The sequence below is a fragment of the Dermacentor andersoni genome, chromosome 4 (assembly GCF_023375885.2).
Source record: "Dermacentor andersoni chromosome 4, qqDerAnde1_hic_scaffold, whole genome shotgun sequence".
Taxonomy (NCBI): Eukaryota; Metazoa; Arthropoda; class Arachnida; order Ixodida; family Ixodidae; genus Dermacentor; species Dermacentor andersoni.
In genome coordinates, this window is record NC_092817.1 from 46,052,289 (window position 1) to 46,069,247 (window position 16,959).

The 16,959-nt window shown below is 47.5% G+C and overlaps 1 protein-coding gene across 5 annotated transcripts in view; it reads left to right on the plus strand.

Moving 5' to 3' along the window:
* Positions 1-16,959, plus strand: part of LOC126537049 (sodium-dependent dopamine transporter-like) — an 85,859-nt gene that overhangs the window by 19,967 nt on the left and 48,933 nt on the right. The window contains exon 1 of one of the 5 annotated variants that reach the window (XM_072287810.1): positions 1,539-1,649. The exons of 3 other annotated variants lie outside the window; for them this stretch is intronic. In XM_072287810.1, coding sequence (XP_072143911.1) covers positions 1,584-1,649 — 66 coding nt within the window. In that variant the 5' untranslated portion in view covers positions 1,539-1,583. Of the gene's footprint in view, positions 1-1,538; positions 1,650-6,958; positions 7,469-16,959 lie in introns of those variants that run through there. One more of the 5 variants, XM_072287811.1, reaches the window with a different exon arrangement.

The window sequence follows — 16,959 nt, forward strand, 5'->3', positions numbered from 1 at the left end:
CTGAATTCACTCAACATCGATTGCGTTCCCTCGATCCATATATGCGACTGCGGCTGTTACCAGGTCTTCCGCGTAATGAGGAAACAGTGCTGTGCCGCTTACGCTTGGGCGTCGCATTCACCTATGCATATACATTCTTTATTGGAATGGCTGATAGCGCCGAGTGCAATGCCTGCGGTGTCGAGGAAACCATAGAACATCTACTGTGCTACTGCCCATCTTTTGAAAATGAAAGGCATGACCTCTGCACAGCTCTCAATCAGCTAGAGAGAAAGCCGTTCACCTTGAACAAGATTTTGGGACCATGGCCTCGCATATCACAGCTACAAGAGTCCACAAAAGCACTGCTGCGATATTTGAAAGCTACCGGATTGAGTCAGCGCCTGTGATCCGGACTGAGTGAGCGAATGATATCCCAGTAGACTTTCTCTTCTTCTTTTAATCTTACCGTCCCCTTTCCCTTTCCCCAGTGTAGGGTAGCCAACCGGGCTCAGTCCTGGTTAACCTCTCTACCTTTCATTTATCATTTGCTCTCTCTATTACAACGTAACCTACTAACCTTGACCAAGCCATGTCCCTTCGGCCGAAACGTTGGCTCTAGGCTCTGGCTTCCTTTGATTCGGCCACCTATGGTCACTTCGTCTCTATCTTCCTTGCGAACTATTTGTCCTCTTGCAACGTATTACAAAGTGACTTACGCGTCATATTTATGCGTCATATACCCCTTAACAGGAGGTCTAACACTATACAGGTGAACTCTACCTTCACTTTACCACCACCTTGGCCCTAGTGCGGCGTTCGAAACAATGTAGCGTAATGCGATGTATTACGCTGCGTTATGCAATGCAGGTTCCGCCAGAGAAGAAACTGAACCACGTCAGAAACGACTGAACGATGGCGCGTCATGCGCGTTTTGCCCCGCTTGTTTATCGCAGCCGCTTGGCGCCTCATGGAAATGTTTGGAACGTTTAACGCCTCGAAGAAGGGGGGCCCCGCTGAACGCTGCCTGCATGGCGCGCGCGCATCGCGACCCTCCGGTCAGCCGAGTAAAGTGCTCTTTAACCTTCGCGTGTGGGGGGGCCTCCGCTGGTCGCGACGCGAGGCCAAGCGGTTCATTGGGGAATCTTCGCAAGTCGGCGACGACTGCGGCCCTGCCGAAATGACGTCGGCAAATAAAAGGGTTTAGCGTTGCGTTGCGACATCTCGGTGGGCCGTTGCAGTGGCGCGCGTGCGCGTAGAGAGGGCCTTTCTTTGTTATTTCTCTTTGCTTTCCGGACGAAAGAATGAAGAGAAGTGAATGAAGGAAGAAAGAAAGAAGGAAAAGAAAACTCTTTGGCAAGCGCTTTTCTTTCGCTCGCCGTCCGGGGACACATCGAAGGCGCCTTTCTGGTTCCCAGCTAATAGGAACCCCTCGCCCTCCTCGTCACTGATCGCGTCCCGTCGCGTGAGCGAGGTGGCCATGCAGCCACCGCGGGGCGGACAGACACTGTGTCCGTCGTGGTCACGTTCGGAAGCGGCTTTGTCGAACTCCAAGCTGGCGCCCGTGTCGACCGCTCGTCGCCCTCCTATGTCCGCCGGTGCGCATGGAGCTCGTGTTCGCCTCGAAGGAGCCAGCGCTCGTCATTCAACACCACGACGCCTTCAACAAGGTACGCGGAGAGGCTGTCACCTCTCGCCGAGGCGATGATCGAAGACGCGATTCTGCGATAGGATGGACATTTCTCGCTTATTTTGCAATTCAGCAGTGGCAAAAATACGCAGCAGTGAGCCGACGAAACAGGAGGAAAGGGGACAAAGGAAATCGCTCCTTTCATCAAAAATGAGAACCCTAAATTAGATTAGGGGAAAGAAAGTTACCAATGAGGTAACATGTTTTTTACGCTTATTGCTTCGAGTTTCTCTCGAAACTGCGTGAACGCACAACGCCACACTAACATCGTCCTTAGTTTTTGGCCACCTCGGAGACAGCATGAGCTGTAGCTATAGATATGTTCTTTCTTCCGGTAGAATTGAAGTCTCCACCGATAGCCTGTGCCATCTTTCGTCGGCGCAGTTGAACTACTTTGACACTACCGCGTTCTGTGTGTATGCGTGTGCATGTCTATTTTTTTTTTCTATGTCTTTCTGCGTGGGCTTTCAGTTGTATCTTTCTGTATGCCTTTACTCCTTCCCTAGTGCAGGGTAGCAAACTGTATGTTTGTCTTGCGCTTACCTCTCGTAGCATTTCTTGCTCTCTTTCTCTCTCCGTGTTTCGGCGTCCCAGCGCTTTAATTAGTTGCCCAGTGATGCAGTAAAGTGAAAAGCCGGGGGCCTATATTTTTATCAGGCTGTGAGACTCAAATTCGGGGTGATCTATTTATTCCATGTGACTTAATGGCATGCGCACGCAGATGGTGTCTTCCCTCTTTATATTTTTGCGTGCTTTCTTCTGAACTTCAGTTGTTAGACAGCGCTCCGTCCTGTGTCCTTCCTTTTCGTGTTGCTGTCATTTTGCTCGCTTATTTAAAGAATGCATAATAATGCAATATTGTTTCCCGAGAGCGCGAACACCGTGGTTTTGATTGTGTTTTCACACGCGCGCAACAGTATGTCTCTCAGTTGCTTCGGGGTAACCGAACACGCGCGAGGCAGCGTGTTCGGTTATCCGGCCGCTACAACTGCGTTCTTACGAGGAGACGGAATGGAACAGTAAACAAGCAAACAAGCAAGCAAATATACAAAGAGACAAAAGTGGTCATTTGTTGTGGTAAGGGTGCACGTTAAAATGTTACTCCAGGTGGTTGAACATCACCCGTAGCATCTACCGCTATGGTGTCTCTCATATAATCCGTGAGTGGCTTTCGGAAGTTACATCGCAATTATTTAATTTCGTGCTGATGTGCAATTGCATTTGGAAAGCATCTTGAATGTCTGTTTTATTTCCTTCGGAAGCTATTACTGAAAGAACGTTTAGTTTTGTTGTAGAAGTCGTCATAGCTCACTTACTGTCGGGAAATTATGAACCCTGAAGCCCCCCTTTTTTTCTACGGCCTTGGTCATATCTTAATAGTGCACCTTTGGAACGCGAAGTCTCATGAACTGGATTACAACCGCGTCCATAGTTAGATATTATTCCATCCGTTCTTCTTATCGGCCGCGCCTAGTGGCTGGTCCAATCCTGCTGACAACTCAGGTGGGGCAGTGAAGCTAGCGATGGAGGGTGAAGAAAACTGTCTCATATTATTGTCCAAGTAGAATCGGTAGAGTGCTCCAGAGTTACGCATACCGTGGTATCAGAGATGTAGACAGGAACGGCGGTGTTGGTGACGACATGAGGCGTTAAAAAAGTTCCGCTGCTGCGTGACTCTTCTTTGTGGAAAATAACTTTTGAGGGCCATGAGGTCTGATGAAAAATGTATGTGATCGTGTTGCTCCGGGTATTTATGCGAGTATTGGTTTGAGAATAACTGTAGTAAAGTTGGCTGATACCTTCGCATTGATTTCTTTTTCTCGCTGTTTTTAGCCCCTCCGCGGGGGCTCAGTGGCAGTGGCGTTGCGCTGCTAAACGCGCAGTTGTGGGTTCGCTTCCCTGCCGCGGCAGCCTCATTTCGACAAGGGCGAGCTGAAAAACCGCTCGTGTGTTCGAGCTTAGGCACACGTTAAAGAACGCCAGTGGTCGCTTTGCAACGTTAAACAAAATCAATCAATCAATCAATCAATCAATCAATCAATCAATCAATCAATCAATCAATCAATCAATCAATCAATCAATCAATCAATCAATCAATCAATCAATCAGTCAGTCAGTCAGTGAGTCAATCAATCAATCAATATTTAAGAGCACCTTGGTTGAGCAAGTACTCAAAAACTTGCTGCCAACATGGCTGTTCCCTTCCACATCCTCAGTATCACGCTTTATTCGAGGCTTAAAACGCTTCATCGTGTCACTCATCCTGCGTGTAAGGGGCATAAGACCTAGTGTTGTGTCTTCAAGTTCGCATTGGTCGGCTTGTGCGCCGATACACTCTGAGAGAGAGGATTGCGTCGTGAGAGAAAGGCATACGAAGGCGTGATTGAGGGTCTGCGCAGCGCTCCGGCATTGCGTGACCGTAAACAGCTATTAGGAAAACCAGCCTCGCAGATCCTTTTCGTACATACGATATCAGTCTACTCGACGGAGATTCGGCGAATAGCATCGCGGAAACATTCCTCCTTGTATGCGAGCGTAAAGGGGTAGCTTGCAGTGCACGCGTGCGCTATAGGATTTGCTAGTGGTGTGATAACAATTTCATGCGTTTGTTATGGCGAGCTTGATGTCCGTGTTCGTTTTTTTATTGCGGAGTAGGCATTTCGATTAGGGCACGTGGAGTGCAAAAACGCTGGTATGTTCTGGTTAAAAGTGCATGTGAAACATGCCCGGTACTTCGAAGTTGTTCCGTTGTCGTGGGTGATGCCGCATATGTGGCTTCGTTCATTAGGAATCGGCTATGCTGTAGCATTTCGAGTTTATTACAAAGAACAGCCAGTAACACACGATATTCGAAAATTTATTCTTCATTATAAATTGGAATAATCCATCCATTTCCTGGCCAATTTCTTATAGTGGGTAGGAGCCACATATCTGATAGCAAACAACACAGGAAGAGAGTTCCGAGGCCATTGTCGAGTTAGCGCAAGATACAAGGTCACCTGCCACGCGGGTCATAACCCAGTTCAACTCTCCGTTTTGATCCTTCGTTATAACCGGCGTGACTTTATAAGCATACGGATATTGCTGCTTCTTATTTGCTTACACTTTTCCAATCAATCAAGCGGCTACTGGGGTGTAATAACGTTACGCAGAGCATCCCCATTTTAAGCTTGCAAACGTTGAGGTAATGAATCTGAGGCAATTAAAATGCGTGACACTTACCTCGTTCCTGTTTCTTGCCGCGATTGTGGGCCTCATTGCGACCTCAAATGAAGGCATTGCACGAGCAAAATACTGGGTAAGCAATCAGCTATGTCCAGTTGCGGTGAGCCAAAGCGCAGGGAGGTGTGTCCTGAAGCTCGCTAAGGCATACAGCAGGGACCCACTATTGTGTTCTTAAAAAAGGTACTTGCGTTTAAGGATAATCTACGGCAGCTTAATACTATAATTGCAATAAAAACTTATACAAAGGTGCTAGCCGTGCACCTCACATCTGGCGATTTTCTGCCTAACTATTCTTGGCTGGAAGTTGCCAAGCACACCAGCTCATGAACACATTTCACGGTTCAGCGGTCAAAAGCTGCCTTGGGATAAACTTCATCCGTGGTTTCCACGTTTCTATATAAAGGCTCGGTAACCACCGGACTAACGAGCAAGCGTCACACGCCGACAAGAAAATACCAGTGTGCTGTCGTTCTTGGCAGCAACAAAGTGCGCTGCTTCCTGGACGTCTTTTGCTGCGGACAGCGTATGGGTTCATTGCCTTATGAAGACAAATGGGCGGACAGCCTTGACTCTTAATTGCAACTCTCGTGTAACAAGCATTCTGTGTAGGCTTCTAATTTAGTATTCGTATGCGCGTGCGCGTGACAGCGTCCGCAAATCGTCAAGTTAACGCAGCGCGCGGTCCGCCACGCTCCTTAACAAAATGGCGCGTATCACGAAGCTCTCCTCTATATAAGCGTAGCGATGCGTGACTGTTGACATCCTGTCGCGCAAGTCACTCATAACCGAGCAACAAGTTAACGCGACAACTTCGGGAAGGCTACAGTATAGCGAATGCGCTCGAGTGGAGAAAAAGACAGTGAGAGGAACGCTTTCACAAATTCATAAAAGTTGCACGTCATGATTAAGCGATAAATAATGCAGGAATTTTTAATGCCTCAATGGTTTAATGAAGTGCCTCAAAACGGCGGTATTCTGACGATAGGAGAGAAAAAAACTATCTGCGCAATTCTAGCTGAATATGTTTGGAATTTTGCTTTAACTAGGAGTTAATAAATAAGAACGAAGGACGGATGAGGAGATAAATGAGGCCGACCTGTCTGAGTTCGTCCGTACTTAAATGTTTCGAGATCACTACGAATTGGTTGAAATTTAAATAATGTAGTTGGTAGACGAAATAGTAAACACACGAAAGCACTCCAGCATTGATTACGCCGAGGGCGCCGTGCCGACGCTGCGGCACAAAGTAGGTTTGAGATGCGTTCAACACCTGGTTGCCATTTAATAATCAAAGCTTCAGCTACACGAAACGCATCTTGAGACGTATCATCGGCGCCATGTCAGCGCGTCTGTTTCACACCGCGCGATCTCCACGCTGTAATCATGGCTGACGCACGTCTCATCTAATTGCCGCTTTGAGTGCTAACCACTGTCGAGGGCAATTAAGATGCGCAGCTTGGCCATCGCGGAACGTCAGGTATACGCGTCGACGGCGCGCCGCAAGTGCGCATCATTGTAGTCACCGGTTTGCTCCCTGAAGGCGGCGAAAACAAAAAGGGAATCACGTAATCCGTCACCTCCCTCCGCTCAACCTGTCTTCTAAACAACGGAGCTGTCGTAGCTTCCTCACTTGGGACTTCCGCAAGGCCAACTCGCCACCTCCGCCGCGCCCGCAAATCGCGGAAGGCTACATAACGTGCACGCGCGCGCGCGCGCACAGCGATTGTAGTGCGCGCGACGGCCATTTGGAGGGAATCCCGCAGCGTGACATCAGCGCCCGCAGCGTATAGTATAACGCCGAACCTTCGTTGCGTTGTGGTGGGACGAACCCCCTGCGGCGAGCGGCGTATACTTACTTGTTCGAGCGTGTATTTCGCGTGGAGAGAACGCACGTGTACCACGAGAGAAGCACGCGCAGAAACATGCTCTCCCTCTTTCTCTCTCTCTCTCTCTGTTTCTCTCGTTGTGATTTTCTTTCTCGCTATCTGTATTTTCTCTATGGTCATTTGTTTTTCCTGTTCATGGGAACCCCTTTCCACGAGCAGTATGCTTCTCGCGGGGGCACGCACTGGAATTCCGGCCGAGGAAGAAACCAGTCGCATCAGCCGCGTGTCGGTATCGGTCCTGCGCGGCGCGCTTTCGCTGTGTATACCCAGTTCGTCGCTCGTCTCAGCTTCTTTCTCGCGGTCCCTCCGCCGCTCGCTCTCTCAATGATGCCGCGCCGAGCGCAGCACCTGCGGTGCACGACCACTGCTACCTGGGCGAAGCTCGCGACGGGCACGTCGGGAGATCGCCGAGGACCATCACTGTGACGTGACGATCACTGGGCCTTCTTCGTCGCAAAGGGCCCCCTTTGTGTGGTCAACTCGGCGACCAGACCTGCCTTGCACCGCCCACCGAACATTTATTTCCTTACGGTGGATGTGATGATGACGGCGATGAAGCCGTCAGCGTGGCCGTTCTGCCCGGAACCGCGTCGTTAGCGACCAACTGTGGATTCGTCGTTGACCGGCGATGGCAGTTGTCGTGGCGAGCACGTGGGACTACTTCCTGAAGGACGCTTCACGAACGGTGGTCAGTCGAGCACATTGATATTGTTTGTTTGTGTGTTTGTTTCCTGACTGCTATCGTTTCGTTTCTCCACGGCGCTGTTCGAAGCAGGAAGTCCGGATTCGCGCTTAACAAGACTATTGTGCGCGCTTGGCGCGCTGTGCGGCTTTGCACTTTAAGCGCGGCTCGTGAGAATTACGCGCGCTTGCGATACTCTCAGGAAGGCCGCTGAAATTCGCACCGGCAAAAGCCAGAATCCACCTCTGGCTCCCTCATAACAACCCCAAGCGATCTTGGCGCGGCCTCTCTGAAGAGAGAGAGAGAGAGAAAATCAAAGGAAAGACAGGGAGGTTAGCCAGAGATTATCTCCGATTGGCTACCCTGTACTGGGGGAGGGGTAAGGGGATGCGACAGGTTAGATATATATATATATATATATACATATATATATATATATATATATATATATATATATATATAAATTAAGAAAGATAGCGCTGAAAAAGAGAACGAGCTAACCAAGCGAACTCATTTAAATGTAACCTTGGTTCTAATTAAAGATTCACTTTGTAGAGAACATCCACGTGTACGTTTCGAACGATGGCTGAACTTGTTAAACATATCAAGGTAAAAAGAAAAATATGTTTGAATAGAGGTGGCCACCACGGATGACGACGAATCCTTGCGCTAAGCAATGTTTGTAAGGCCTGTTGGTTTCGCAGTTGAATTACGTTTTTAAATGAATGGATCGGCAAGTTCAGGCTGCTCTAAAGTATGAGCCTAACAAATCGTGCATGAAGCCGAGACATACGCTGACCTGCATTTTTATTCGCAAAGCTTTAAACAAGATTGTTTGTGCGTCACTCAGGTATCGCGACAAGATTGCATTAGTTTATCTGTAACGTTCAACAAACCACTTATCATCGTTTTTTTCACTGCGTTGTCCGAAAACAGATCAAGCAATAAAACAAACATCGTCGTATCTGCAGCACTTCAACGTAGAATTGAGCCGGTTCTCTGCTATACGATCTAGTTTTGTCGCCTATTGCCAACTAAATGTGCTTACGGACCAGTCGAACAATGATGCTAAATGTTGTGTTGACCGATGCGGACCAAGAAAATCCGACTTGAGTGAAGGCAAGGCAGCGGTAATCTCTAAATCCTCTTTTATAGTATGTAACAAAAAAAAAAACAGTCATTCCACTCTGTGAAAGTGGATGAACAGCGGAGCTGTATATATGGTGATAAATATGTTGATTGGAAATAAAAGACACACCACAAGGAATTTTGCTTTTTCACGATCTTTCTGTTGGTTTATTAAATTGCGCACTCGATGCCTTTTCTTTATTTTTGACCTTCTTTTGTTTGATTTCCTTGGGTTTAATGTTTGGTCACGAAGGTGACTATCACTTCGTGATCGCTGTGATATACGTCCAGTGGCTCTGTGGCGACACTGGAAATGTCCAACGTGAGGTCTATACGCGACCGATGAGGCATCGTGGGCACACTGGTGTTTGTGTAACGTTGAATGCCGAACGTTTCCAAGAGGAATGCCACGCGCCACTTCCCGTCTGGCCGAGACACGTCTATTTTGAAATCACCTACAATTACGATGGAAGTGAAATCGGTAGGGGCAATCCAACGAAAACTGCACATATGCTTCGCGCTTGCGGCCCTATCTTCGTCCGTATTACGTATTGCATTACGTATTGCATTCCCTCTTCTGTTCACAACGCTGTTCTTGGTAGGTGCGCTGTTCTTACGCAGTCCGCTCCGCACGCAGCCTGCCCATTGTACGGGTGGAAGGGAACTGAGATAAGGACGCGGTTTGCCTACAGAGCTCGCGATGTCAAGTCGAAATCCACACTGAGCAGTGTTTTTTTCCGGTTTAACTTTTTTATTACGATATTTTTTATCGCAATACGTTTAGACACTTCTCGCAATTAAAGGCAGCTTAAGCATACCCGGCGATGCGCTTTTGCTTTTAGCTCTGGCGTGGCCGCCATCTCTTTTGCCTCCGCACACGAATCGCCAGAACCTATCGTATAACAGCTCCGCTGTAAAACGTCCCTTATTCTCCATACTCTATGGGCAATTCGTACGCAAGAGCCTCTCGTAAGGAGATACTTCGGTCATTCGAGATAGTCGACAACATATACTAGCGAAAGTAGACAGCAAATGACACGAAGTTTGTGCGAACGAAATGATAAGCGAATTTATGCCCCTAAACCGTCGATAAGCTATCGTACATCGTTCGTGAAGAAACACATCGCAATTTGGGTGTGAGGTCCTTCGGCGAAGTTCATTCGAAATAATGTGAGCTTTCTAGTTCTAACAAGGCGCGTTGAGTATTAACGTTACATCCGTATATTTAAGCAAACAAGGAATTCCCGAAAAAATGCAGGAGCACACACCTGACAACTTGATGATTGTGTGCCAGCAGCGGGCTTTTTGATGTGGTGCTTCTTGACACAAAATTCTGTCGAGGTCAGCGTTTTGTTTGCCTCCCATGCTGACGTCGATCAAATTACGCTTGTCATTTCCTCTGCCAGCCTTCGCCAATATGTTCACTATAACGACTCGTCAGCGCATCTTCTTGCCAACTGCTATAGCGCGTCAATGCATTTTTTTTCACTACGGTGCTGATTACCGGATCGTAAACCGAAGAGGAGCGAATCAGAAAAATCCGAGTCAAGTGACTAGACAAGCTTACGAGAGGCTCTACAGAAGGACCAAGCCTCAATCTGCTTATATTAAGGTGAACTGGTTGGCCGCGTATTGTCTGTTCTCAAACAAGAAAGCTTTGAGCCATAAGTCCGACCGACTCGCTACAAGAGCAAATGACAGACGTATGGCAGATTGCCACGGGCAACAGTTTTCACGCGTATTTTTTTTCTGCAGTAACCTTGATGTGGCAGAGTTGATCGTATACTTGCGTCAGTGCTGCTGGGGAAACCTGTTCTCAGTACAGGCATGCGTTATCTCCCCCGCTCTGACCAGGGGGAAATCCGCTTCCTATATGAGCATGTCTAACTTACCACGTGTGATTGAGTCATTCAATGTTCGCTAACAACGGACCGAACTCCCGAAGCTTTCCGTTTGTAAGTGCTCTTTGCTATTGGCCGGCCACCTTCGCTAATGGTGTGCTGTACAACGCCGTGATTGGCTAGCAGCTGCTCTCACGAACAGTTTATAGCTTTACTTGTGCACTTCTGTGAATGCGGGCCAAGGTACGTTTCAAACGCCGTGTTCGTTCATTATAGTAGTTGCGCATTCTGTCCTTCTCTATCCCAAGACACATTCTTGGACATATCGTCATTATATTGTCATCGTCATTCTAGCTTCGTCATCCGATTGGCGTCATGGCGACATGGTGACGCCACAGTCGTCATACAGTCATCATTGTCATCGTGCTGTCATCGTCACACTATCCTTGTCATATCTTCGTCGTCATTCCTTTGTCCTCATGAGTGGAGTCCGCTTATTCGAGCGCCAGAGCTTTGTTTTTGAGCTAGGCGTGTTCCGGTCAAAATGCATCCAGCTCCGTCGCGCTCTCTACACTTGCGAATGGTCGTTAAACGAGAACAGCGTCATTCGCAAACACCAATAAAAGCATCGCTTAAATCGATTCCCACGGTGCGTGGGATCTGCAAACATATTTCTTCATTTTTCTTATTTTTCCTTTCTATATCCTCTTCTTGCTTTTTCCCTTGCGGAGGACCTCGGTTGCTTGATACTGATTATGTGGCATCGTTTTTCACATAAATGGCTGCTACGTGAGCAAAATTTCTGAGGTTTCCGTGAGCGCTGCCACGTGCTATCCACGTTAAGTAGGCTTCCCTGACACGTTACGCGAATGCTACTCCGCCGTTCAATTTATGGCGTAAAAACAAATTGTAGCCGTCACTAAGAACGCAGTATCCAATGTACAACAGCGCGCACCTGTACAGAGTGTTTTTTGTTACGTAAGCCTCAAGAAATTAGTGCAGAGCAATAAAGCGTTGAACCAATTATGCCGGCAAGCGTTATCTTTGTACATAAAACAAATTGAGAGATGAAGTCTGGTAACAAATCTCTTCGAGACAGGTCACTGGAGAAAACAGGAAGCCAGGTGGAGTTGGCTTTAGTATATAGATTTGCGTATTGAACTAACATTGAGTATATCTCGTGTGATACGTTCATTTATGTGACGATTTTCTTGTTCACCGCCGCCTTGTTAGTGCATCTGTAATATGCAATTCCACGCGAAAAGGAGCAGCCGGCTCCACTTCCAGCCGCCAAAATCTCTTAAAAATCCTGTATTAAAAGGAACGATCTTAGCCCGCAGAACACCGAGTCAACTTGTGCGTGCGCTGCGTTTCTCATATATGAAGGCTAGATACGTCTGACGACACCTCACCAGAGCCAAGACAATGCGGGCCAATGAATTTAATGGAGTGTCGCTTGGCCGCTTACGAAACCCGCATCGTGTTGCGTAAGCGCGGCTGAAAGAGGCGATCGTTAGTCTCCGCTGTCGCGAACCATAAGGGTCAAACCTTTCGCGCCTTTAACGGCATCGCATTGAATTCTATTTTGCGGTAGGCAATTGAATTGTCTTCAGGGTTACACGAAACTGAACTGCGCGCTTCGGCGGAGTCCTTGAATTCCCATTCCGTGACTGCCAGCAAGGTCGCCCGTTTTGTTGTCACCAATTGGGCTCTCCAGTAAGCCGTAACGGACGCGTGATTACAGACCGGTTCATAGCGTTCATTATGGCATTAGCGCGCGCCTGTAAGTCACACAAGTTTTCACGGATTGTTGGGAAACATGCATTTTCGTGTCTGTCTTTTTGTTCTCCTGTTTGTTAAAAATGTGCTTGGCGTGTCTAACTTTGTGTTCGTAGAAAGTGAATCGTGCTAACAAACTAAAGAAAGATCGTGGCCACGCTGACTCATCGACTTTTCGTACTAGCGCAACTTGTTAATGTTAAAATGGATGAAAGAGAAGTAACGCATCGTAACAGCCTTGTTTGTCGCCTCCATATGTTGTCAAAAAGTTAGAAGACAAGAATAAATAAAGAAATATCTTAGAGGTTACTAATCGAAAAAAATTTCGCGCCCAAAATAAAAGCCCGGTGTTTGCACTATGCCCGATTCTGGCCAATCGTGAAAAACAGTAGCCATGCAGGAGCCGACAGGAACGACGACGGCACGACGACGGCACGACGACAATAGCGTGATGACAACATTACTTTCAGTATGACCCACGTTTTCGGCAAGAGCTAGTCGCCAAGACAGCAGCGAGTAGCAGCGGGAAATGGGAAAGGAGATGCAATGAAAAGTTCGCTTTAAAAGAAAACATAAATGTGAACTAGACGAGAACAAAACAAAACACAAACAGGAGAAACAAATCGTAGACATCCTCGTTTAGTAAATGAAGCCCGCGTCCACTACATGTGCAGTAAAACACTGTTCTTTATTTTATTTTATTTTTTTGTGTGGGGGGGGGGGCGCTTTTCCAGTGGTAATGTGTCCAAGGCCACGATTGACTGACACGTGTTGTAAAGAACAGTTGCAGCGCAAGAGCGTTTCCGTTGTCAATACGGGCCCTGTTTCTTCAAGGCATACTCGTAAGCCCGCAGAGACATGTAGTCACGACCTTAGTGGTTGCTATGTTCGGAAGGCCGGCGACGGAACCACGGGCGGTTGCACACACCGGACACCAAGGCTGAAAGAGTTTCCTAGCGACTGGGATATGTAATGGGCACTTGCGCATAGTCTCTTACAGACTCGCTCAGCGCTCTTAGGACAATGTAGTTGTCGTGACTTGCTAAGCGGGCTGGGCGTGAATGGTTCCGGTACTTTCTTTTATAGAGATGATACATGGTTCGTCATGCCCTCTGCATGCCGGGCGTGGTTGCCAGCTGCACGTACACGCAGACCGCGGAGTAGTCACTGGGTGGAGATGATCATGCCGATTATGACAACGCTCGCACGCATTACCCTTTACTCGTTCTGACAGATTTTTTTCATATCTTATTTTTCTACGCATCGGCTACTGGGTTGGCAACTGGTTAACCTCGCTTCATTTCATCTATTATTTTACTTCTATCTCTCTGACGTTCATTCGTTTATCTTATATATATATATATATAGAGAGAGTAGCAGTAAATGTAGAATGTGTGAATGACAGTGCAGCAATCGCCATTTCGATGTTGTCCATGCCCGCGGATTTATATCGAGAGCAATACTTGTTGCTATGCGTCGCTGTTGCAGATAAAGCGCAAGTAAGGCAAGTCTTTTGTGTGCAAAGAGAATGATAGTAGTTGTTTATTAAATGATGCGAACCTGAGAATGTAAGCCGCCGATGAGCCGGCTATGCCACGCGCATTAAGAGTGAACCTAAGTGACAGAAGGGAACAGTTGGCCAATAGTTGAACACCAACTTCTCCTTGCGGATTATTAGGCAGGAGGTCATCTGAAACCTTTTCAATCTCCTTCTTGTTGCATGGCTGCTTGCAGTAATGTGATTTGACGGTTCTTATACGGTCGCCTCAATGAGAATGGTAGTTTTACGTGCCATCGACGGCCTTAAACGACAGTGCTCAGAAAAGAAAAAAAATCGAATACCTTAAGCCTTCGACAATGGAGTTATGGCCACACCTGAAGTAATTAATGACTACAGCTCGTCTAATGCAGCTGGAACAACTTTAATGTTCCTTCTCGCACCACAGAGTTGCTGGTACGTTCACATGTGGTTAACTGCTAGTGCATATTTTAGAGGGTTATATTAGTGTACGCACGGTTTGTAAGAAGTGACGTTATGAAACACGTCAGAACGTAACAAACAGGTGTTCACCAAAACTGAAAGCTGGGCGAGTTGGTGTGGTTCCATCTTAACGAAAAACCAGCGCGAAAAAGATGTAGACGAGCAAAAACACGACAAACGCAGGCGCTGTCGCAGCTGACAGTGCTCTGACAGCGCCTGTGTTTGTTGACAGTGCCCGTGTCTCGTGAGACAAGCACACGAGACAGCGCCCGTGTTTGTCGTATCTTTGTTCGTCTACTACGTTATCGCGCTGGTTTTTGTTAAGACGAAACAAATATTCTTGTGTACGAATTTTCTTTAGAACGTGTTCTTGGGTGATAGTGAAATCATACTTGCTAATCTAAACAAGCGCACGCTATGAACGAGGACAAAAGACAGACATAGTACAGGCACTTTAGACGACAATCACGTAACGAAATAAGGAGCGTGCGCTGAACTCACCGCGCATAAGCGGAAAGAGGTAGCTATAGTCGTCTGCCAATCGCGTTTATCTCAAGGCGCTCAGCTCTGCTGACAAATGTCCTTTGTTGTCACGAAACTAAGGAGACGGCGGAGGTGGCAGGCGTGTCACGTGGCGTGGGAGCCGCAGGAACGGCCCGCCAGTCACGGCGCCTTCTTAGCGCTGCAGCTGGCTCTGTGCAACAATAAATGATCAGGAGAGAAAACCGTCGGAAAGTGATGCATTGACCCTACGTGTGGGAAGGCAGCGCCGCGGCTGAATCAGCGCTTTTCACGGACGACCGCCGCCATTGCTCAAGGCTGCCCGTCTATATAACGCACCCGCTGACTATCCGGGCAGCTCGAGCAAACGGCGTAAGAAAAATGGCACTGCTGCTGCAAACTGGTTTTCCGTATGCCACAGCAGCAAGAAGTTTCGCGAAGAGAGGAGAAAAGAAGCTACACACACGCACAATGGGAGAAAGAAAATGCCCGCCGAAAAGTTGTACGAACAAGGGATAATGTTATAACTGCGCGTCCTCCGGCCCCAATTCTTATCCTGCGCCTTATGGTTAGCAGTTTGTTTATTTTTGTTTGCGATGTTTACAGCGACGCAAAACACACACACCAACAAGGCTGTAAAAGAGGACGTTCGAGATAAGGTTAAACAAGTTGCGGGTGTATAGTTGGTGACCGTCAGAGTTTCTGCTTGTTTCGTTAGCATTTATGGTTTTCAGACCGAAGTGACAAGTAGGCGTGCGCAAAACCTGATTTCGAGGAGTAAGCCATTCGCCCTTTTTAAGCTTGCTCACAGTGCGCGCGTGCGTTTGTGCATGTGTGTGTGTGTGTGTGTGTGTGGGTCTGCCATGCCCAAAAAGAACAGAAAAATATAACGAAAGAAAAACGTGCACCCTTTCTTGAGGTCAGTGCCGTCCTTGTTTGCTATCGCATATTTGGGGGCTGTGACCGCACCCCCCGAAGAAGCTGCGCGATTCTGAAAGCGTCCGTGGGATTAAGAACACGGGTTGCTCATGAATAAAACATCCGGCCGCGGTTTCTTCTGTACACATGCGAGTCGCAGAAACAAAGAGCCTCGGCTGCGCCATCGAGTGCGCTTCGCATTCGCGTTGAGCGGCTCTTCCGAAGCAGCGCAAACTACAGAGGTGCGTCATCCGGCTGGTTTCTGCGCAGTGACTTATAGTCCATAGTGTAAGCGTTGCGGGATGCAACGAGTTCGAGGAAATGCCACCATAGCCGCGTTCGAGCAGATGCTGCTTTATTTGTTATTTAATGTCCCTTCCTTCAGAGAGATCAAGTTTGGCGGTTGAACGTCCCAACGATAAGCCTGCACTGCGTGAGAGGGGCTGTAGTGGAGGGCTCTGATTAATTTCGACGGTCCGGCGCCCTTCAATGGGCACATTTATACTCGGTGTCCGAACTATCATGCACCAAGATTTAAAGATATGCAAATAATACGTAGCTAGGCAGAGCCAAGGTATGTTGTTTGTCGTTGCTTGTAGACACTCAGATTATTTATTGCATTCCACCTAATTACATAGTTAGTCCTAATTAATTAATCAACTTCTCAAATATTATAATTAGACGAAAAGTGTCGGTGAGAAAATTGTAGAGCAACATGAGAAACTCCCGATACAGCTTTGTGTTGCTCAATACGTGCTACATAAAAGTGTTTTTCCGAGCGTGAAAGCAGCCTGCGTACACATGCAAAACTGCCGCGCGACTGGCCGCTCGAGGCACTTTGTGTGTACTCGCGGGCTTCTTTCGCGCTCGGGAAAATAACATCTATATGTAGCCCGTATTGAGCGACACAAAGCTGTATCGGAAGTTTCTCATGTTGCTCTACAATTTTCTCACCGACACTTTTCGTCTAATTATAATATCTGAGAAATTGATGAATTAATTAGGACTAATTATGTAATTAGGCGGAATGCAATAAATTATCTGAGTGTCTGGAAGCGACGGCAAACAGCACTACTTTGGTTCTGTCCTGCTACGTAGCATTTGCATATTTTTAAGCCTTGGTGCATGATAATTGGGACACCCTGTGTAAGTGCACGAATTAAAGCTATTCTAACATAGGACACCACCTCCCCCCTTCCCCCCCCCCCCACTTCGCCGTCTCCTCCGTTTCGTTGTCATGGTCGCTTTTTGTTGGCTACAGCTATGCCTTGTCACTTGGTTATTAATACAGGGTAAAAAAAGCATAAATATTGCGTTATAAATGATGCTCAAATACAATTAAAACTCGA